At 41.2% G+C, this 23,795-nt stretch overlaps 1 protein-coding gene across 1 annotated transcript in view; it reads left to right on the top strand.

The window, feature by feature from the left end:
• VSNL1 (visinin like 1) overlaps nucleotides 1–23,795 on the top strand; it is a 127,888-nt gene that overhangs the window by 41,456 nt on the left and 62,637 nt on the right. Inside the window, exon 2 of the mRNA XM_081945741.1 lies at nucleotides 23,037–23,203. Coding sequence (XP_081801867.1) covers nucleotides 23,042–23,203 — 162 coding nt within the window. The 5' untranslated portion in view covers nucleotides 23,037–23,041. The remainder of the gene's footprint in view (nucleotides 1–23,036; nucleotides 23,204–23,795) is intronic.

Below are 23,795 nucleotides of genomic sequence, written 5' to 3'. Positions count from 1 at the left end.
TTTTTTTTAGATTTTTATCCTGCCCTTTTTCTTTATATACTGTACAGTTTAAGATAGTGGACCAGGGTGGGTTCTGGCAGAGACTACTACCGGTTCACTGGGAGACACCTCAAGAGCTGTGCGCACTTGATGTGCACTGCACACACATGCACAACACAACTAAAATTGCTCTATATGTTGGAGAACAGGTTCGGGGGCGTAGCAGGCCTGGGTCGCTGCCGTTTCCAGTGACCCAGGCCACCAAGCTACTACCGGTTCGGCCGAACCAGTAGGAACCCACCACTGCAGTGGACATACCAAAATATTCCTTTCTCTTCCTATTTTCTTCATAACAACAACCCTGTGAGGTGAGTTGGGTTGAGAGAGAGGGGCAGGCCCTAAATCTCCCTGCCAACTTTCATGCCTAAGTCAGGTCCAGAATTCCCCAACTCCTTCCATATAAATCTTTCCATTCTCCACCGCCCAGTCAGAGTTGAAGAAGCTTCTTGGATGAGAAGCGAAATTCCTTCATAAAAACCCAAGAAAGTCCAGTTGCCTGTTTAAAAAGCACCTTTAGGTCACTATCTCCTGGTTTTCTAGGCTAGCACTATCCTCCCTATACTAAACAAATCAATTGTTCTTTTTAATTTTTATGCTGCCCCATTATTTATTTATTTAAGAAAATTTGTATGGCCACCCAACTTACTCTTATTATCTCTGGGGCAGATAAAAACCCAACATAAAAAACAGTAACACCCCCCCCCAAAAAAAAACCCCTCCTGACGAAAGCAATCATCATACAGATGTTTTTGCTAAGAAGCTGAACTGAATTCAATAGGACTGCTTTTAAAGAAAGTGTTTTAAGACTTTGTGATCTTTTTTCTTTGATTATTTTACCATTTATATTTCAATTGCATGTTTTTCAACCTCCCTGTTTTTAAAATCCTTTGCTGCATTTAATTCATTCCATAACTAAGAAGCCTTAGTTACTTAGTTAATTAGTAAGTTATTTGTTATATTTATATCATGGAAAATAAATTTTATGATGGCAACAGGTAAGAAGATAGAGCAGGGTAATGGAACGGCATTTGATATATGTATATGTATTTTTAAAGCATACCATTGCAGCTTGCTATTAATTTTTAATTTGCTGACCTATTTTCTTTCATTCCAAAGCCTAACAATCGGGAATATGTTTTCCACCTGTTTTTGATCATTAGTACCATCCTTAATTATGCCAAATACCACTGGATTTGACAGCAGAAGAAAGGGCTGAAATCCAAGCATCTGAGAAAGTAAATGACTCTCTGTATTGTTCCAAATTGCTAATCCTCAAGATACTTTCTAGAAGTGCTACTAGGGCAAAAGGCTCACAGGGGACTTTGTAGGAAAAAGTGTTAAACAGATTCTGTTTACACCTGCTGCAATCTGTACAGTGCAAACAGGCCTCATTAACAATTTGCTTTACTATTATTTCTGTGCTCCACAATATTATCTATAGATGCCCTCTGATCTGATACCCTCCTGATGCTACATCACAAGGTGGGTTCTGGCTTCTTTTACTGCTGGTTCGTTCAGGGGTGCGCACGCTTGATGCACGCTACCCGTGTATGCGCAGTAGGTAAAAAATTGCTTCTGCGCGCAGAAGCAAAAAACAAGATGGTGGGTGCCTAGGGTGATGCCGATAGAACTGGTTTGGAGCCGTGGCCAGCCGAGTTACTACCTACTTGGACAAACCGGGCTGAACCAGTAGGAACCCGGGGGGGGGGGGGTAGCCTCTGAATTGGTTTGATTTCTTCTGTAGCCATGAAGTTTATTGGGTGAATTTGGGATTGTTACACACACTGGTTCTTCTCACTGCACCAAGCCATAGTTAATTCACTGGGCTTGCACATCACAGTACATTGTAAATTATGATTTGCAACCACCATGGTTTGCAAGGCTTCCCTAGCACCAAGTTTAAATGGAGCAAACCTCATTGTGACTTAGTGTGACGGGTAAACTTTTGTCACTCTCTATAAGACTGTATACAGTACTACCTATTGGAAAAACAGGAGCAAATATAGGAATATAGGAATGCATTTTGCGGGAGGGCACAGAAGTGTTGTTACAATCTAAAATAATTACAAGAAAGGCAAGAAAGGGATATTTTTAATTGAGGAACTGGTGTTCTACATAAAGACTTCATCCCCTCAACCATTTATTTCCAGTTTCCAGTGCAAGGTGCCAGAAATTTCCCTGAGCCACTGAGATGCCAAAGAGAGTGAGACTCGAGACGAGGCTTGCAAAAAATATCAGCTTTTATTTATGGCCATAGCAAAAGCTGGGTGACAAAACTATATCTAAAACATACAAACATATGCATGTAAGAAATAGCCACACCCTGCAAGAGTGGCTCAGAGTATTATATACATTTTAGGCAGATAGAAACAAAAGACCCAATCAGAGACAAAGATGCTTTACCGACGTGATCTTTAAAGAGTTCTTTTGTCCAAGCTCCTGTCTCTTTCTACCTTATCTATGGAGTATTCCTACAGCCTTGTGTAGGGAGTGGCAGCCCCCCTTTGCCAAATTGTTTTTTGGCAGAATGCTTTAAGGATTTATGAGCCAGGAAAACTCTGTAGTTTGGTTCCTTTATCTATGGGGCCTGATATTCCCGTGTAACAATTTCTTCCATATTTTCAAGGATGTGCCTAGCTTTGAAGCCAAGAAGAGAAGCAAGACGCAGCAGTGAGATAACATTTGCAGTAATGCCATCCAGTATTAAGGTTACAATTTGCTAGAAAATAACTAATTTCTGACAGTATACAATAATATAAGCGGAAGCCAATAACAAAGCTTAATTCTTAATAAATTATTTCTAGCAGTATATCGTATCAGAAGCAAAAAGCAAATATTGGTGTAATCAGTAACAATTATATAGTAACATAAGCAATTAATAATAAAAGCAAATAGCCAATATTGATTCATATTACTCCTTCACCAGCAAAAGTGTTCATTGCAAATCATGAGTTGGTTTAATGATCAAGGTGTTCACTTTACTGTCACAATGTTTGCTTAACAACTGCTGTAAAAAAATGTAAAACAGGTCGGTCATGTGGGCGTCTTGATTTATGACTGTCATGACATCCAACAGCAATTCCAGGCTCCATTATGATTGTAAGTTGAGGACCACCTGTATAAACAATTTTATCCTTTACCTTTAACTTCTTTACCCCATCAGAGTGTCAACAATTTCTAGTTTATAGTGTATAAATACCACTGTATACTCAGCTGTGGTTGTTTTTGCACCTTCAAATCTCTGCAGTTTTCTTGGCAAGATTTTTTTTTGGGGGGGGGGAGTAGTGTGTTATTAACTGCTTCCTAGGGCTGAGAGAGAGGGACCGGCACAAGGTCGCCTGGATGGCTTCACACTTAAGGCTAGACTAGAAACCCCAGTCTTCTGGTTTCTAGCCTGATGACTTAACCTCTATACCAGGGGTATCAAACTCAAAGCCCAGGGGGTGGGGGGCGGATTCAGCCTGCAAGGTGCTTAGATCGGGCACACGGGACCACCCTAGAAACAGCAAAGGACTGGCCCACAGTGCCTCTGCCAGCAAAAATGGAGCTTGGAAAAGCCTCCTGCGGCCCTCTCAGGCTCCATTTTGTCTGCGACAAAAACCTCCTGCTGCCCTCTGCCAACAAAGTCAGAGCTCGGCCATGTGAGGTCCTCCCAGATTCTTGCCACCCTCTGCCAGTGAAAATGTAACTCGGGGGCGGCAGGAGGCCGTCGCAGCTGAAAATGGAGCTCTGGAGCCCGTTTTCACTGGCAGAGTTTTTGGGCCACCACAGACGCCCCTGACATGAGTGATGTCAAGATGGCCACACACACACACCCCGAGGTCAAACCCAACCCTGATGCGGCCCTCAGTGAAATTGAGTTTAACACCCCTGCACTACACCAAATTGGCTCTTGTGCCCAGTTAATACATATATTTTACAGTATAATGTATTATTCTCATCTTATAATGCAATAAAACAATTACTTGGGGGGGGGGGGACCGGGCAAGTTAGGATTGCTTGCTGGCCTACTGTTCAATATCAGTAATGGGAAATACCCCTACAGCAGTCTAGATTTGCTTGACAGCTGAGACCATATCTAGAAAAAGCAAACCTCAATTCTATGCATTTTTATTACATGCTCAGGATATGTCCAGCGTCATCGGCTGAATCCCTTATGATATAGTATTGCCTTTAATCTTTGGCTAGTTCAAAATGCAGGCGCCAGAATGCTTTTATAGATTTTACAGATTTTTTTGCATGAGATGAATTATTAATCCACTTATTTTCAGACTTAATTCCCTACATAGTCTGGAACCAGGATATGTGTAGCCCTGAGTGATCCAAGGATACTATTCCAAGTTTAAGTTCACTTATTAAATATGTGCAGCCATAAGCCACTATTCGTTAATGTGATTAAATATTAAAGTGCAACGGAAACTTTGGGAAACTAGCCCTATCATTAATTTCCATATGATTTAAATAAAGCTTTGGGGCTACTGGTATCATTAGGGTTATTTTCTGTGATATCATCTCATTAAAATCAGGTACAAGAAAGCTTTGTTTTTGCTTCATCCAAATTGAGTTGATAGCACACCTGTTCACAGTTCATTTTTCACAGTCTGATAAATGCAATGTGCAATTTAAAGGATAATTGGGGAAATCCTCAATCTAAGAATGTTTACCCTAAGGGTAAAACTTTGCTAATATCTACTCCCTGTCACAATTTAATGCATAATTTGCAATCTTCAAGTTGTGAATGCTTGCGAAGTTGCTTAAATTATATTAATTTAATATTTAGCTTGTTTATGGTACCATTTCCAGTGGTGGGCTGCTGCCTGTTCGGACTGGTTCAAGTAAACCAGTAGCCCCGGTGCTATCCCGTCCTATATGACCATGTTTTTGAAGTCAGGCGCATGCATGGAAGGCCATATGCATGCTTGGAAGGCTGTATGCATGCACAGAAGGCATGCATGCAAGCAAAGCAAGCATGCATGTGCGCTCACATCTTCGGTGCTGGGCGAACCAGTTGTTACATTATGTGACACCCACCTCTGCCTGTTTCAATGTTATATACCATGGTGGTGAAATTCATTTTTTTACTACCGGTTCTGTGGGTGTGGCTTGATGGGCATGGGGAAGGATACAGCAAAATTCCCTCCCCACTCTGGGGCCAGCCAGAGGTGGTATTTGCTGGTTCTCCGAACTACTCAAATTTTCTGCTACTGGTTCTCCAGAACCTGTCAGAACCTGCTGAATTTCATCCCTGCCATGGTCCCATTTTAATGTTATATCTAGTTGCCATCATAAGATTCTTATTTCCCTTCATGGCCAAATCATGTATCAACTTTCACAGCACCTTAGATTAGTTAGCATTGAACGCTTATTTTGATTATGTGCCATCAAGTTGTGGTTGACACTTAGCAACCACCTAGAAAGATTCGCTTGCATTAAAGATCCTAAGAATGGTTCCAGAAGGGACTCATCACAAAGATCATGTTGGCAGATTACAAGGCCAGGCTGTTTGGTAACAGCTGAATATCTGTAGAATTCCCTTTTTTCAGAACTCGGCTTGAGCCTCTTTCTTGAAGAATTTAATTGACAATACGCTTTGCCCCATGTTACAACTTTTCTTGCCGCACTTGCTAAGTGAATCACTGCATTTGTTAAATGAGTAAAACTGTTGTGGTGGGAATCTGATGTCCCCATTGACTTTGCTCATCAGAAGGTTGCAAAAGGGGATGACATAACTCTGGGACTGTCATAAGTCACTTTCTTCAGTGCCTTTGTAAACTAAGCGAACTGTTGCAAGTCGAGTATTTCCTATATAACATTTAGAAAGTTATTTTTTTAAAAAACATATGGAAATAAAAACAAGTATATGTTTATTCAGGGTTCATTGCACGTCAAGTTGTCTGGGGCTCGATCATCGCGGATTTTGGTAAAATGTGGTATGAACATACACACGAAATCTTGAACCTTTTTTCGAGCCGCAGTCATTGTTGGGTAAATTTGCTCCACATTATCTAGGTGGAGATTGCTCATGAGAATGTTTTGATTATTTTGTTTAATAGAGCCCAACAAGTTGTACAAGATGGCCGCGTTTTGTTTCTCTCAACAAAATATTGCTGGAGATATTATGTCTCAAAGTTGCTGAAACCTCAGAGTCATACTGGAGAAGACTGCGCTGTGAGGTCAAACAAATGACTATCTCCGCAAGTATTGATTGCATTGGAGAACGTAACGCTTTACCAATGTTCATTGAGGACTTGTGTGCATGTTCACACCAAATTTCATCAAAATCTGTGATGGTCGAGTAGGGCACTTTTCTGAAATCAGACCACTTGACATGGAATGACCCTTCGATATTGAGCATGGGCCCTATCAGCATTCAAAATAAGAGGGTTTTGGGGTTAGGTTCCTACAATTGCTCTAAGGGAGGAGAAAAGGATGTCCGGCTATTGCATCCCTCACACTGTTTCTCCTGCTAGTATAAAATTATGTTGCGTTTTTAGACTTACAAAAGGAGGCACCGGGGCAGAGAAAACCTTCAGCAGAATTTACAAAATTATAACCTTTTTTTTAAAAATCAAGAATGTTATGCAAAATATGATTACAATTACCCAGAGATGTATTAGTTTGAATTGCATGCTTTCTAAGCTCTGGAACATTCTTCTGCTTCAGTAGTTTCTTGTTAGCAAATGTTTTTTCCTCCCCTTGAATAATTTTAGCCTCGTTTAAATAGAACACCATAGTGCTGAAGAAGGAAGTAACGGAGAATCAGAGCTACCTAACAGCAAGTTACAGAAATCTCGACATGCTACTTTGGGCATTTAGCTGGAACAAGGTATTCACTGATGCATAAGAGGAATGAGGCCGTGCACCTGGCCCGTGGACCTTCAGCCTCTAGCTTTTCTTGGAGAATAAGGCATCAGACTAACATCCATTTGCTGGAGTGTGAGGAGTGCTTTCGCATGGCAAACATGGCTTCAAGGTGGCCCTCGTTGCTAAGAGCTCTGCTTATGTTCTGTTCAAGTTTCATACCTGACTGTTCCCTGTGACACAATAAAGGACTGAAGTTGGGCAGGCAAGGCTCGGTATGACCACTTGTGCAGCTGCCATAGTCATAAGCAAGCAGCCTTTTGAGGCCGGATGCTTGAAAAATATTTGCACGGCTAACAGAGTGAAAGATTTTAAAGGGACAAATTGTATACATGGATGCTTGCTTTGTATGTCAACCCATATACACCAAATGGAACAATTATTCCTTTAGTCTCTATGGTGCAGTTACTAGGGTTTTCTGTAGTGCTAAGAAAGAGTTGTGGTCCTGGGCTATGGTAAGCAGTTCCAATATTTCAGAATAACAGAACCAAATAACAGAATTGGAAGGGACATTGGAGGTCTTCTAGTCCAGCCTCTTGCTCAGGCAGGAAATTATACCATTTCAAACAAATGGTTATCCAACATCTTCTTAAAAACTTCTAGTGTTGGAGCTTTCACAACTTCTGGAGGGAAGCTGTTCCACTGATTAATTGTTCTAACTGTCAGCACATTTCTCCTCAGTTCTAAGTTGCTTCTGTCCTTGATTAGTTTCCAACCATTGCTTCTTGTCCTACCCTCAGGTGCTTTGGAGAATACTTGACTCCCTCTTCTTTATGGCAACCCCTTAGGTTGGAATGGTGCTATCATGTTACCCCTAGTCCTTCTTTTCATTAAACTAGACATACCCAATTCCAGCAACATTAAACTAGATATAACCAATTCCCAATAGCCTCCAATCATCTAATCATCTTTGTTGCTCTTCTCTGGACTCTATCTAGAGTCTCAACATCTTTTCTACATTGTGGAGTTCAAAGATGGATGCAGCACTCCAAGTGTGTCTTACCAAAGCATTACAAAGTGGTATTAACACTTTAACAGATTAACAGAGTTGGAAGGGACCTTATAGGTCATCTAGTCCAAGCCCACCCCCACCCCCACCCCGCTCAAGCAGGAGAGCCTTCACGTGATCTTGATTCTATCCCTCTGTTAATGCAGCCTAGGACTGGTAAAGTAAAGGATAAGTAAAACATTCATGTCTATGGATGAGTACCAGAAGCCACATTCCCACTTGAGTGCTTCCCCGTGTGGTTTGGCTAAAGGGATGGCTGTTGGCCATGCTGACTAGGACCCTGGGTCATTAGCATCAAGTATCTGAAGAGCGCCAAAACGGGAAAATTCGCTCTATATCAGAATCCCCAAACTCATCAGCTCATCAACCCCTTCATGAAATTTCAGATTATGTATCAACTCCCCAAATATTTATTATATGCAAATAATTTAATAAATACCACTTTGATTAATACCACAAATAAAAATAACAACAGTAATGGATAATCCCACCGACTCTTAAGAGTCAATATTGACCATTTGGGGGGAACCTGCACTATTGTATTATATATTTAATGTTTACCGTATATCTTATTCTATGCTCACATAGATGAGCATGTATGTATTCTTGATTGTAATAAAGAATGCACAGTAAGGCAGGATCTTGTGGCAATAGAGAGACGAGGGGGTGCAGTGGTTAGAGTGCAGTACTGCAGGCTACTTCAGCTGACTGCTAGCTGCAGTTTGGCAGTTCAAATCTCACCAGGCTCAAGGTTGACTCAGCCTTCCATCCTTCCGAAGTGGGTAAAATGAGGACCCAGATTGTTGGGGGCAATAGACTGATTCTGTAAATCGCTTAGAGAAGGCTGTAAAAGCCCTATGAAGCGGTATATAACTCTAAGTGCTATTGCTAATAGCCATGTTCCCTTTGGAAGGGAGGGTACTAAATCTTGGCCGAGCACCAGGTCCGAGAACTTTGAAACTGGATAAATCAAAGCTTCAGTCCATGTAAAATCTGAACAGTTGACTCCTCTTGTGTGAATCAGCCTCTTTAATGAGAGATAAACGTGGGTAGGAAGCCAGGAAATAACAAGGTTTCCTGTTTATCAGGTGGAATAATAGGTAATAATCTATTTGCAACAGAGACAATAACTGCACACGGAGAACTGACCTTCACACAAATTGTTCATTTACATTTTAGAGAGACAGAGAATACATTTTGAATTGAAATTTGTATCTGCCAACTCATTTCCCTTCTTAACACCCATTTTAAAAAAAAGAATTAAAAAAGGAAGATGTAATTTTTTTAAAAAAATAATAATGATAATGATCCACAGAGAGAGAGAGTCTGACTGCAGCTGAAGATATGTGTGTTATTATACTTTTGTTATCCTATAAGGCAATTGTTTGTTTTGATTGGTTGGTTTCCATGCTTTTTTTAAATAAAGCATTGGGAATATTAACTCTGCTTGATAATAACATGTACCAGAATATAAATTTAGTTAAGCTGTTCTCACTCCACCCCACTTATTGAAGTTAGCTTTTTCTCCTGAATGAATCATACGTTGACTCATTTAGCTGACTAACTGCTTTGACCATTGTCAATGCCTATCTTGAAGCAGAAATCCATTATTTTCGTTCTCTTGGCTTATGATTCCATTTTTTTAAATAAAAACATTTCCACAGCAGTGCTGAATATTATAAAAGGTAATCAAGGAGTATAGTTTTGATGACTGATTAATAACAAACCGCTTGAAAGAAGGATGTATCTTGGGAGCAATAGTCATAATAACATAGAAAATTTATTTAATATTTAAAAGCTTTCTTTTAATTTTTTTAAAAAAATATTTTTAAATATTTAAAAGCCTTAAAACACATTGTGGTATTCATTCATTTCTATTGCTCACTAATGCAAATAGGTATCTGTATAATTATGTGTTCATTTCCCGTAAGCAATAAAATCAATCTTTTAGCTTCTAGGAATGTATCTGCTGGGAATTCACATGTAAATTATCAGAATTGCTCAGGACTGAAAATATAAGTATAATGTAGTACTTTCTATGTTCAATCCACGGGTGATACTAATATGGTTTTGGTCCTTACTATTCTGTTCTAGAATATTCTATGGGACCGGTGGGTCAGTGGCTAAGATGCTGAGCTTGTTGATCGAAAGTTTGGTGGTTCGAATCCCTAGCACCGCATAACAGAGAGAGCTCCGGTTACTTGTCCCAGCTTCTGCCAACCTAGCAGTTCGAAAGCATTTAAAAATGCAAGTAGAAAAATAGGAACCACATTTGGTGGGAAGGTAACAGCGTTCCGTGCACCTTTGCAATTGGTCATGCTGGCCACATGACCATGGAGATGTCTTCGGACAGTGCCTGCTCTTCAGCTTTGAAACAGAGATTAGCACTGCCCCCTAGAGTCAGGAACGACTAGCACATATGTGTGAGGGGAACCTTTACCTTTACCTTTGTTCTGTTCTAATAAGGTACATATTTTGGACCTTGTACAAACATGCCCCCTTTGCTAGTTATTAATACAGTCACATTTTTAAACCCTTGCCATATACTTGTTAATGAACTGACTTGCTCAGAAGCCTGAAAAAAAAGGAGGATGAGTCCATTGCAATCCTGTATGAATCTTAGCGTTTTTTCTGTCTTGAAGAAGAAAAAACTATTGGTCTAGTGCACAGGGGACAAACTCGCCAAGTCATGTGATGTTTTGCTATGTTTTTCCCATTTGCGGACTGGAGTGGATATGGTGACACATCCGGCGTGCGCCGGCCACCAATTTGACATCCCTGGAGTGGTTAAGGCACCAGGCTAGAAAGCAAGACATTGTGAGTTCAAGTCCTGTCTTAGCCATGAAATCCAGCTGGGTGACCATGGGCCAGTCACTCTCTCTCTCAGCTCAATGGCATGTGTGCCGGAAGTGGCACATAGAGTCATCTCTCTGGCCATTGCCTGTTCCCCTCCGGGTTAAAGCACCCTGGCCAGCTGGTCTTCATACGCACGGAAGCACCAGAAACCAGAGGAGCAAACGCCTGGTGTGCATGCTCTTCCGGTTTTCAGCACACGCATGCACAACAGCCAGTGCTCTTCACTTGTGCATGTGTTCCAGAAACCAGAAGACCAGGCGACCGGTGCGCATATACACATGCCAGAAACCGAAAGAGCAGCCACCCAGTGCGCACCGCGCGGCTGCTCTTCCTGCTTCCGGCACGCGCTCACACTCCCGTTTCGGCACTTGGTGCTGAAAAGGTTCGCCAACACTGATCTAGCATGAAATAGAATCATTTATCTCCTGATAAATCAACATATCCCAAATTCAAATTGACTGTTGTTCATAAACAGGTTTCTTGTGGATTTTTCACCACGATTAAATAGGATTCCAGAGTCAATGCACATCCCTGCGCGTTTCATGGAACTTTATTTAATTGTGGTGAAAGCCTACAATAAATCGTAGTTGAGTGTCAATGACCTGGAGCTTGTCTGCTCTTTGCTTTGTGCTGCGCTAAGGCTTCCGGTTGGGCTCCAGGTTCTCTTACACAGAAGAGTAAGGCATCTACCAATCTCAGTGTACTGTCTCTTGCCTTTGGCATGGCACCTGCCTTAATACCATCAGGCAGTCCCTAGCATTCCAGAACAGAAATGGAAACTTAAAGCTGGGCGTAAAATCAGTCCAAACCAGCTGCTGAGACAGACAGCTCAGCACCAAAACAAGCAGCAAAGGAATGGCAATGCCTTAGAGCAGCTAGGCAGAGTATTCAAGGAAGCAGCATTAGAAATACGGGGGGGGGGGGGGGGGGTTGCCATGCAAATAATGATCTCTTGATTCTCCGGATTCCAGGAGCTCAAGAGATTGGTATTCCCTTGGAAAAAAAACATCCCCGGATACCCTGTTATCTATCGTTTCTACAATCCATGAATAAGTACCGGTATTGATTCTACTGAGTGGTGTAACACGAGGGACATGACAGACAAAGGATGGGGAACTCCTAAATGGGATCCACAACAAGATGGTTTTTAAAAAGCCAAGATGGCATTTGCAACACAGATTTCCGGGTGGAGAAAATGGCAGACTGACCCATCTGGAAACAGCTGAGTTAATCCTGAGGCAAAGACCTCTGCACAGGAGGCAAGTCCAGGCCAGCAGAACTTCTGCAGACAAGAAGAGACCACCTGTGCTTCAGAAGACAATTCCTCATGAGGAGACCTGCAGACCTGAAAGGACCCTGTGGATGACGCATGAGTAGAGTGGTGAGAGCCACAGAAGAAATACCAAGCTCACAGCCTCGAGCTGCTTAAGGACACTAAGTTCACCCACATCTCCTCTTTATTGCATATTTTTGAATATGATAATAAAGCTGTAGAGATCTTCCAAGCAGCAGAGCATTTAAACTACCTCGTGAGTGATCCTCCAACCTGGATTAAAGTTAAAAGTAAGGAAACAGCGATAAGAATTTTAAAAATAATTAAAAGCAAAAAGCTTACCAAGAGTTTAAACTAAGAAAGTTTAAAATAAACTAACAGGGCAGTTGAATTTGCAACAGTATTTATTTTGAAGTGCTTTTGAATTAATTAAATAAATGATACATATCTCCATGGCGACAGAGAACTGTTTAGGCTCACTAAAAGAAGCAATTGGTTAGCTTCATTAAACAAAAAGGTAAGGAAAAGTTGTGAAAGATCATCTGATTGTAGAGCTGTGGAATGCCAAATAGAACCAAACAATTCAGGATAGAGAGAAAGGAAAATACAGTATTCACCTTTAATTTTATATACAAATTATTTTAAGAACTAACATTTGGGTGAAACCTGAACTGTTTTTACTGAGACTTATATATAACCAACTAGACTTACCAAAGACTGTTTTTTCAAGTTGTAACTGCTGTGAAATTATTGTATGCGGAAAGATAGAAAAATACTGAAATACCTATAATGGAGGAATAGATTGTAAAGATGATGGAACTTACAAAAATGACAAATTTGACCTGTCTAATCATGAATACAGGGGCGTGGTGGCTCAGTGGCTAAGATGCTGAGCTTGTCGATCAGAAGGTCGGCAGTTCAGTGGTTCGAATCCCTAGCGCCGCATAACGGAGTGAGCTCCTGTTACTTGTCCCAGCTTCTACCAACCTAGCAGTTCGAAAGCATGTAAAAAAAATGCAAGTAGAAAAATAGGGACCACCTTTGGTGGGAAGGTAACAGCGTTCCATGCGCCTTCGGTGTTTAGTCATACCGGCCACATGACCACGGAGACGTCTTCGGACAGCGCTGGCTCTTTGGCTTTGAAACAGATGAGCACTGCCCTCTAGAGTTGGGAACAACTAGCAAATATGTGCGAGAGGAACCTTTACCTTTACCTTCAGAATAATCTTCCAGTACTCTTTAGGAGTGACCAATCTGGCTGCGTCTACGGAGAGCTGTAATTCAGCAAGTAATCACAGGGCTACAAATTCCTCAAAGTTGTCCTTTTTGCAAATTAGGTTAAATGAAGTATTCTTATTTATTGCAGTAGATTGTAGTCTATTTACTTCAAAAATAACACGCTGCATATTGATAAACAAAAGAGCGTGTAAAAGCAGAGCCATTAGTTTATGGCAGCCAACATTCATAAGGAACCTTGTAGCCTGTTTTCAGAATAACACATTTTATTAAAAGACACAAGCTTTTGTGAACAGCAACTGCTTTCCCCAGCCTCCTGTTCTGCTTTTTGCTACATGAAAGGCAGTGAAGGAATAAATAGCGCTACTTTATTTTAATTGAAATAGAAGTGCTAAAAACTGATGTGAGTTCACCCTTAAATATGCTTTAAACATTTCATATTTTAGGAAAGGCTTTAGAATTCAAGCGTTGACTTGATTTTTCTTTTTAAAAATATGTTATTAGTAATACACTGCTTTTCCATAAAGATAATCTAAGCAGTTAGGAATGACAACATCCACATAAGAGAAGAAACAACACTGTAAAAGCATATAAAAATCTGATGACAGCTGACAAAAAGGTGTCAGCCCAGTTTAAAAAATAATCAATTAAACTAAAATGTATACTAATAGTCTGAACAGCTGAATAAAAGCCAATCATCCCACAAAGCCAAACATGCTTTTAAAACACAAACCTGCCTTCCAACAACATTTTCTTGTTCCACATCTCTAGCTTCTTATTACATTCTTCCTTCTCATACAGTGTATAGAAGGTATTTTCACCTGTACAGGTAGCCCTCAACTTACAACAGTTCATTTAGTGACTATTCAAAGTTACAACGGCACTGAAAAAAGTAACTTATGACCATTTTTCACACTTATGACCATTGCAGCATCCCCATGATCATGTGATCAAAATTCAGGCACTCGGCTCATACTTATGACCGTGATGCCCTTTTGCGACCTTCTGACAAGCAAAGTCAATGGGGAAACCAGATTCACTTAGCAACCAGTTTACTAACTTATCAACTGCAGTGATTCACTTAACAAATGTGGCAATAAAAATGATAAATTGGGGCAAAACTCACTCAACGAATGTCTCACTTAACAACAGAAATGTTGGGCTCCATTGTGGTCATAAGTTGAGGGCTACCTGTAGTACACTGTGCAATATATACGTACATTCTTTCCTGCTGAAGAGACCTCAGTCCTCTAGTGTTATTTCAGCAGCTTTGAGGCAGCCTAAATGTGGTTTCTGATTTTAAAAAAAGGGGTTAAACTAGAGCCAGGAAAGTGTCAGCGCAGAAAACAAGCTTATTACCAAGATAATTACCAATGCAGAGAATACAGTGCCCAAACCCAGCAAGCTGGTACATGGCTATTAAATCTCATTAGCATGTTTGTATTGGATGCATTTCTGTGTCAGTGTGCTGCTTAGCATATTGCTACTTCTGTTCAGATGTCTGCAAAAGAGAGCCCCGCCTCAGTGTTGTCAAAAATCTCCATCCCCTAACAGAACTTACCTTGTTCAAGATGTCAGTCATTAAGCCTTTCCTTCCCTCCGAGATACTTTAAACTATGGCTGTCAAACTCGATTTCATTGAAGGCCACATCAGGATTGTGTTTGACCTCTGGGGACCGGGTGGGCATGGCTAGGGGGTTAGTAGTAAGGGGGGTGGCCAGCTTGACATCACTCATGTTGGGGGCACCTTTGGTGGCCTGGGCGGGATTAGGGGATCCATTGTCTCCAGCACGCATCCCTCCTGAGCTCCCTTTTCACTGTCAGAGGCATTGCGGGTCAGTCCTTCGCTGTTTCCAGGGCAGCCCTGTGGGCCAGATTTAAGCATCCCACAGGCTGGATTCAGCCCCCGGGCCTTGAGTTTGACATCCCTGCTTTAAATTAATTCCTCTGCCCAGCCAACTCCCACCCATTTTCTGTTCTGGTTTTCCAGCTGTTTTCTTACTTCCTTTTGAAGGCAGACTGGGAATGTGTGAAGAAAAGGTGAGCTGAGTCCATGTGGAAGTTCTTCTGTCCATCACTCGACCAGCATCACCAACCAGAGTCGCCTCGCAGCGAGATGGGCAGCAAATAAATTTAATAAAGAAACCAACCTACCTTGTACTTTATTCTTTCTGCTGGATTATAGCAAAAGTGTGCAAAGTAGACAAGCCTTTGAAATCTGCCTTTAGTGAAGGTCACGGTGATTCTACATTAACTGCAGTAATTGTCTTGCTAGAACATGGTTGTGTTTTCTATTTGTTGCTCCTTCCATAATCTCCGTTCTTCTTTTTGATTTCACATATGCACAATTGCACAGCTTTCTGGGTTTTTAAAAAAAGTTATGTTGGAAGAAATGCCCATCTGGGTTCAGTTCCAAGTGGGGGGAAAGACACTGGAAACATGGAGACTGCTTGGAAAGATGGTTTAATGGTGGACAGGGCCGCATGGTTTGAGATGCTAGGGGAAAAGGGAAAAGATGCTGAGAGTGCCCTGGTTTTATGCCCTCTCTTGGGCCCCACCTTAGAGTTTCCTGTTCCTGTATAAGAAATGTATCCCATTGGCTGTCAGACTCCCAGGGGGCAGGGGACTTAGCTAACTTTGTAGACTGTCTATCTTTTGAGTCCTAAGCTTGGTTGTGCTGTTGCTGGGTGATGATGTAATGAAAGGGCTTTGGGATTTTTATTATGGCTCCTCCTAAAGTAGGTAGATCTTTGTTATGTAGAATAGACTGGCTCAGGCCTTAATGGCCCATTGACAAAGGTGGGGGGGGGGGGGCAGGAAGCTGCAGGGAGCTGTTTTGTCTTTAAAACATATTTCTCCTTTAGTCATCCACAGAAATATAATATTCTGCCTTTTTAATATTTCCTAAAATATTTTATTTTCCTAGGAGAGGAATGGATGCTAACTTCCTACAGTTGCATTACAATTTTGTTTTAATTTTTTTAAAATAATCTTTGGCAAGATGTAGGGTTCCCTGAAGCATGCAGACTATCTTTTTTTTCCTTCAGTGGCTCTTAGTTATAATTCTGAGCCGCCCGTACTGAGTGACTTTTGCAAATCCCTTGATCCTTCTTATGAATTAGTTTCAAAAAGTTGGAATCAAATTGAGTGTAATAGTGAAGGCATTGCAGTGGGACTGAATTGTGTCAGGTTCAAGCCTGCATAAAAGCTCCCTAGGTATGAATGACTGTGGACAGGCCATCCTTTTCCAAGCAGCATTGCAGCCAGTGTGTTCGGACCCCTTATGCCACCTGGACTTCAAGTGACAAGCAATAGTCCAAACTGGTCACCTGCTTCTTTAGTGAGAATACAATTCCATCCAGATTTAGAGACCTATTCAGTTCCTGGACACACAAGATTACAAACCACAGGACATTCATCCTGCCAAGTTTCTTGGCTATTGTCCAAACCATTACGGCATCCGTAACCTACTGCAGCATTTATTTTGCCTCACCAGGCAGAAGACAGGGAGAAATAGAACTAGATAATCCTGAGTTTACTAATGAAATCCAGTCTCAGTCTTCAAATGTCTTCATCCAGCACCTTCGTAAAGCTATAAAATCAGGGTGTCAGAATGGATTGTTATGGGATAGCCAAAGCTAAGCAGAAACCTTTAAAACTCACATCTAATGGGAGAAGCAGAAGAATATTTCCTTACTCTGGTCCAAGAGTAACTTGCGGCCTGGTGCAGATAGACTGAGGCAGTTGTGGTATTCAGCAGGTTCTGACCAGTTCTGGAGAACCGGTAGTGGAAATTTTGAGTAGTTCGGAGAACCAGTAAATACCACCTCTGACTGGCCCCATCTATTCTCTGCCTCCCAAGTCCCAGCTGATCAGGAGGTGTTCTGACCCCCCTCTTTGTATACCAAGGCACTCAGAGACAAGAAGACTGCAAGACGATTTATTAACACACTGACCAGACCTTGGCAGAAATCCAGCCTGCCAAGATAAGACACAGATAAGACAGCTGCTCCAGCACTTGTAAATATGTTGAATCCTGCAAACAGCTTCCAGAAAGTCATTCCTTATATGCAGTCTTGAGAGGAGCCTAATTACAACCACCTGGGTCCAATTATCTCCTGTAACTGCTTAGCTGTCCTCTGCGTCTATCGGCCCTCCATTGCTGGGCATCCAGAACCCATTCCCTTGTCTCCTCCCCACTGCTCCAATGCATGACGTCAGGATCACACTCCCTTTGGCTTTCACCACTGCTCCATGCCTCAGGCGCCTCCTGGTGGCCAACCAGCCTCTCTGATCCCTGCTTGGAGTCGGAACCCTGGTCCTCCACATCTTCCAGAGCCGACTCGTAAGGCCCCTCACTGTCGGAGTCTGGTTGCAGCTCCAACGGCTCCTGCTGGCCCACAACAGGAGGGAATGGAGATTTTACAGTATCCTTCCCCTGCCACGTCCACCAAGCCATACCCACCAAGCCACACCCACAGAACTGGTAATAAATTTTTTTGAATCCCACCACTGAGGCAATGCTACAATTGTATGTGTATTGATTTCTTTGTTGCCCTTGAGTCAAACTTAACTCCCTATGAGAAATCTGTGCAGATTTTTTTGCAGCATTTTCAGAAGCCGGTTGTCCTCGCCTTCTTCCCGGAGCAGAGAGAAAAATGACAGGTCCAATGTCATCTTGCTGACTTTGTTCCTGAGGCAAAACGAGAACATAGATCTACCTGCTCCTATTCCAATCAGACTAAATTGGTATACCAAATTGTTTACTCAGAAGTGAATACTAGTGAGTTTGGGAAGCTGACTCCCAGCTAAATGGATCCATGTCTGCAGAACTCCGGTTGCCCCATCATTGAAAATTGTAGTGGCTCCTTCAAAATAGTAGTGAGTTGCTTGTTCTGTTGGTGTGAAGAAGCTCCATTTTTCTTTTTCTTTGCAATAAAGGTAACCGGGAATCATTTCTTATACTATATAATATGGTAGTTCTCTAAGTAGTTAATACCTAGTTCTCTGGTATTTTAAAAGGGTGGGAAACACTTATTTCCAAATCAGGACTGAGAACCAAAACTAGAAAATGAACAAATCAAGTCAGTTCCACAGTCAGTTCCTTCCAAATGGTTAAGAAAATCTATCTTTTTTTTCTTGTAAATGGATTACCGTATTTTCTGGAGTATAAAACGCACCAGAGTATAAGATGCAAAAAAATTAAAAAGAAAAGTTTTTGCACTCTGCAAATCCCCCCCAAAACGGCTCAGTTTTTCGTAAAAACGAGCCTGTTCCCCCCCCCCCAAAGGCATGAATAGCCTTTAGGGAGCTTACAGAATGATCCTGGGGGGTTGGGAGCCAAAAACGAGCAAAAAGCGGCCTGTTTTTCGCAAAAACGGGCCCGTTTCTTCTTTTAAAAAGGGCATGTATAACTTTTAGGAAGCTTATAGAGTGCTGCTACGGGTTGGGGGGGTAAAATTGAACAAAAAATAGGCTGGTTTTTGCTCATTTCTGCCCTCCCCAGCCCCCAGGAGCTCTCTGAAAGCCTGCTAAAAGCTATGCACAGCCATTTTGGTGAAGGGGTGGGGTTTTGGGAGGCATAAAAATGCTGTATTCAGTGTATAAGACGCACCCAGATTTTCAGCCTCTTTTTTGAGGGGAAAAAGGTGCATCTTATACTCCGAAAAATATGGTACTTTCTAATTTAAGGGGGAAGACTTTTTTCTAGAGCGGTGCATCTCCACTTTGAAGAGCCTCCATTTCCAACGCTTCTCCATGCCTTGAATAGAGCAGAAGGCAGTATTTCTGGAAGGAACGGAGGCAGGTTGCTGGCAAGTCTTCTCTTCAGCCATGTTTTTCCCAGTCACTTTGCTCTGCCAGTATGGACACAAGGTTCCTGTTTTGCATTAATATTTTTCTCATCTTTTTTTCCCCCTCTCAGAAATTATATAAGAAAGGGTCCAACACACGACAGGGACCTGACAGTTTTGTATCGCTTCTATCTGCTTTTCACGCTGACAGGAGTATAAAGAAAGGTAGTCTTAAAAGAAGCCTAAGAACAGAGGAACAGTGCCCAGAGGTCTGTCAAGTTGTTACCAGGGCACAGCAGGGGGAAGCTTCTTCTTGAAAAATAACATGAAAATTGGCCTCTTATCACATTGTGTGGAATTCAGTATTTGCTTGGGATGTTATTTTCGGTATTTTCCCCTGTACACTTTGCATAAGTTAGGATCAACATTTGAGAACTTCCATTCATCTAGTAAGCATGGGGCTCTATTTTAGAATTGAGAACTGCTCATTTTACCCTCTCCTGTGTTCTCAACTTCTGCATTCTCCACATCCAGAAATATTGATGCCACAGTACGTATAAATGATAAAGGCGCTTATAGTATGCTTCTTGCTCTAAAAGGATACAAAAGAGAGATATTCAGCTGTTTTATTCTCAGCAGAACTCACAGTCTAGTATGGTCTTAGCTTTGCAGTTGGTCTTCCTTTATAGAAAAATTAAAAAGGTGAAAATTACCTAGTCCTGAATGCCATTGTAGGAAGTTATCAATGTCTCCCCTTTGCATCAGAAAAATTAAGAGCACCCATCAAGTCTCCCTTATCTGATCAATTTTTCCTGCAGCTCTCTGCCCTCCCCCTCCCTTCAGCTCCAGGGTGGTGGGATTAAGACATGGCCCTCTGGACATGATAGGATTAGCCCCCTATCCATCTCACCACATAGCACCTGGAAAGATTACATCACCCAGCACGGCTCAACCAAGCCTGGGACTCAGGACAGCTTACAGAGTTGCCCCGGTATGACCCCATGGGAGTCTGACAACCAATCAGAATACAAGCTCAAATTCAAAAGCCCAGAGAGGTTATAAAACTCAGGCACTCTCAGCATCTCTCTCCCTTTTTTTTCTTCACCCAACATCTTCAAGGCATGTGATCCTGTCCAGCATTAAAACCATCTTTCCAAGCAACTTCCATGAATCTAGGGTCTTTTCCCCTACTTGGAACTGAACCCAGGAGGACATTTCTTCCAACACCATCTCTCCCTTCTGTAACTGGTAATCCAAGATCTTCCTTAATTCAGAATGATTGAAAGAGATGGATGGATGGATGGATGGATGGATGGATGGATGGATACACAAAACATTCCATTTTCAAATTGTGCATATTCACCATAAGCAACCTGAGACCCTTCCCCACCAATCTACAAAAATAAAATTAATAATATTGTAAAGGTGGCAGCATAATACCAGATGTATGGTGCAGGGGTGGGTTCCGGCTGGCACTACTGCCAGTTTGCTTGTGTACGCACTGCATGCGCAGTGTAGTTAAAATTGTTCTGCACATGTGCAGAACTGAAAAACAAGATGGTGGCACCTGTGGCGCTGCCCGGGGAACCTGTTCACAAGCGTGGTAGGCCTGGGTATGCCAGTTCCAGCAACCCAGGCCACCAAACTACTATCGGTTTGGCCAAACCAGTCCAAACTGGTAGGAAGCCATCACTGGTATGGTGTTTTCAACATTGGGAAAACATATAAAAACATCATTTTCTCTAGTTTTCTCTAATATGTAGTCAGGGCGAGACTTCACGTATATAATATGATGCGTTATTTCCTCCTCATTGAAATCTCAGGCCCATGCTTAACTCCCAAATGGTCCTAATGTTAAAAGAGAATAACGATCAACTTATTATGATCTCAGCATGAGACCTTGGCCAGATAGCTAAGTGAATCTAGGGGGGCCTCTCCAAAATACCATTTTCCTATCATGATATCTTTCAAGAAGCACAAATGGTACACCTCTCTTCCTTTACCTCACGGATGTCAAATTTGTGGCGTCATGTTGCTATCAACGTAACGTTTTGCAATGTTTTTCCCCAGCTGGGTTGGGCGTGGCCTGCATGTGACACATCCAGCCCATGGACCACCAGGTTACACCCCTGCTCTATATTATCCTCTCAATAATTTTGTAATGTTGATTAGGCTAAGAAATAAGATCAAGATCACCCAATGAATTGGACTACAAATCTAAGTACGATCCCAATCAAATATTCTGATCAGTACATCATACTGTACTTCATTCCTTATTTGTGTTCCAGAGATTTTATAACAATCATGACACTGTCAATTATTAAGATTGCTGCAATAGCAGGGAATGTACAAACTTCAGTACAGGATTTTGCGACTTTTCAGTGGTGAGGCCAAAAGATTTATTACCCATGTGAAAATTGCTAAATTCTTATCACAGGTGTTAAAATTTTGAAACTGTCGTCATTATTTTAATTTTGATATGTTTGCCATTTAGCAATGTTACATTTACTGAATTATTATATGCTAATTTATTAAAGTCACTGCCAAAGTACCATTTTATTAGAAAATTCTAATGTATTGATTCCCATTGTATAGTGTCACGGAAATGAACCCCATTCATTGTAACAGTGTAGAATAGTACATGAACCCTTGGAAAGCATTGGGAGCCATTTTCTGATAGACTAGATAATCCATGAATTACAGTTTTCTTATTCTCATTAATTAAATCTGCAACGAGAAGTCTCTGGATTCACAGCTTGATAGAAGCTCCAAACTGTTGTAGGGACTGTAATTAGCAAACTAGTTTTGTTAATAAAAGAAGTAGTGTTTGAGAAGAAGATGCAAGAATAAAGCCTTATAATTATGATTGAGGATTGTATGGAGCAGGCCTGCTCTTCTGGCACAATTTTCTCCATTCAAGTTGAAGACGGGAGAATTCGTTTTGTTTTACTGATTCAACAAATACAAGGGAATGAATGCCTAGGATTACAGCTATTTGTTTATATGCAGGTTTTTAAGGAAGACTGTTTAATAGCTATATTAAAAGCTGTTGAATTCTATAGAAGGATAGAGATTCTTGGTTTACCCAGTACCTTAAAAACTGAGGTAATAAGGTGTTATAATCTGGCCAGACCATCTGCAAGGAAACTATCTAAAAGAAGCAGCTGTCTCATTAAGAATGTTTGATAGAGGGTTGCTATGTTTTGAGAAAGGCAAGGGAACCAAGATATTTCTTTGACATGATTTTTTAATGTTAAGATGTAACTGTGCATTGATTCTACCAGTGTTCAAGAAAAAAAAAAGTACTCTTCAGGTACTCTGGTAAAAGATTAAGTAGCTGGAACCTGTAATGATTTTGTACATCAACTTTCAGCTAAATTTATACAACGGTGTAATGTCAAGATTTTTTGTGGGGCTGCACTGATTGATGTCAACATGGGATGGATGGTCTTCCACCCCTGGAAGGCATTTGTTTGTCTGCCATAACCAGTGGTGGGATTCAGCCAGTTCGCACCTATTTGGGAGAACCGGTTGTTAACTTTCTAAGCAGTTTGGACAACCGGTTGTTGGAAGAAATATTATGTTGTTTTTTTCAACTTGCAGGGCTAATCCTGTAAGGAAGGCAGGAAGGAAACATTCTGGTGTTGTTTCTAGCCTAATCTTTATTGCCCTGCTTGCAGAAATTGCCTCTCCGGTTAATGAGTGACGTTGAGTTGGCCACATCCACCCAGTCACATGACCACTGAGCCACATCTACCCAGCTGGTCATTAGGCAGAGAACTGGTTGTTAAATTATTTGAATCCCACTACTGGCCATAAGCAGCTGCGGAGAAAAAAAGTTACAGTACCTGGGATTGATATCTAAAGGTAGCTTTAGAGGGGGTTGGCTTCAAAATAATTCCAGTGATTCAATGCTAACCGTCCCTTAGCGCAAATCACTTTTAATAATATCTATTTTGTTTTTTCTTAGGCATAATGGGGAAGCAGAATAGCAAACTGGCTCCTGAAGTGATGGAAGATCTGGTGAAGAGCACGGAATTTAATGAACATGAACTCAAGCAGTGGTACAAAGGATTTCTAAAAGATTGCCCTAGTGGAAGACTGAACCTAGAGGAATTTCAGCAGCTTTATGTTAAGGTGAGCTCACAGTTTGTGGCATGTCATACCCTTATCAATAACATGGCTCAAGACTAATTAATTGCATCATTTGTAGCCAAGCTACTTAGAGTGTTTTTTTGAAAGCAGCAAAAACATAATCAATGACAAATATGCCCTCTCTGCTATTTGTGTAATTTTGTGATCATCTCCTCCTCCTCCTTATTCCTCTTCGTTTTACAATAAATACATAGAGAATGTCCCATTCAAGAGTACTACTTCAGACCCTTTAGAAAGTGAGGAGGCCACCTAGCACATGCTAGGCCACTTCCTTCTTCTACTTAACACAAAAGCATGTCAAAGAATTATTAATAAGCAATGGAATGACAGCACAATTTTTAATATTCTTTCCTTCCTTCTGTCTCATGTTGGTTTGCTGGAAAACATTTTGTAAACATCTGTGTATGTGAAGTGTGCATATTTTCTGGGCTTATATGCTACTTCAGTGGTAATTGATTCTAAGCAACATATGTGCTGCAATTATCAACAAAAGCCTTTGTCCTTGTTAAAATGTGTTGATGAACAGACTGTTCTCTTTATTTTTATTTATTACATTTATTTGTTTATTTATTAA

This window comes from Natrix helvetica (assembly GCF_964273705.1).
Source record: "Natrix helvetica genome assembly, chromosome: 2".
Taxonomy (NCBI): Eukaryota; Metazoa; Chordata; class Lepidosauria; order Squamata; family Natricidae; genus Natrix; species Natrix helvetica.
This window is presented reverse-complemented; position numbering and strand designations above follow the sequence as displayed.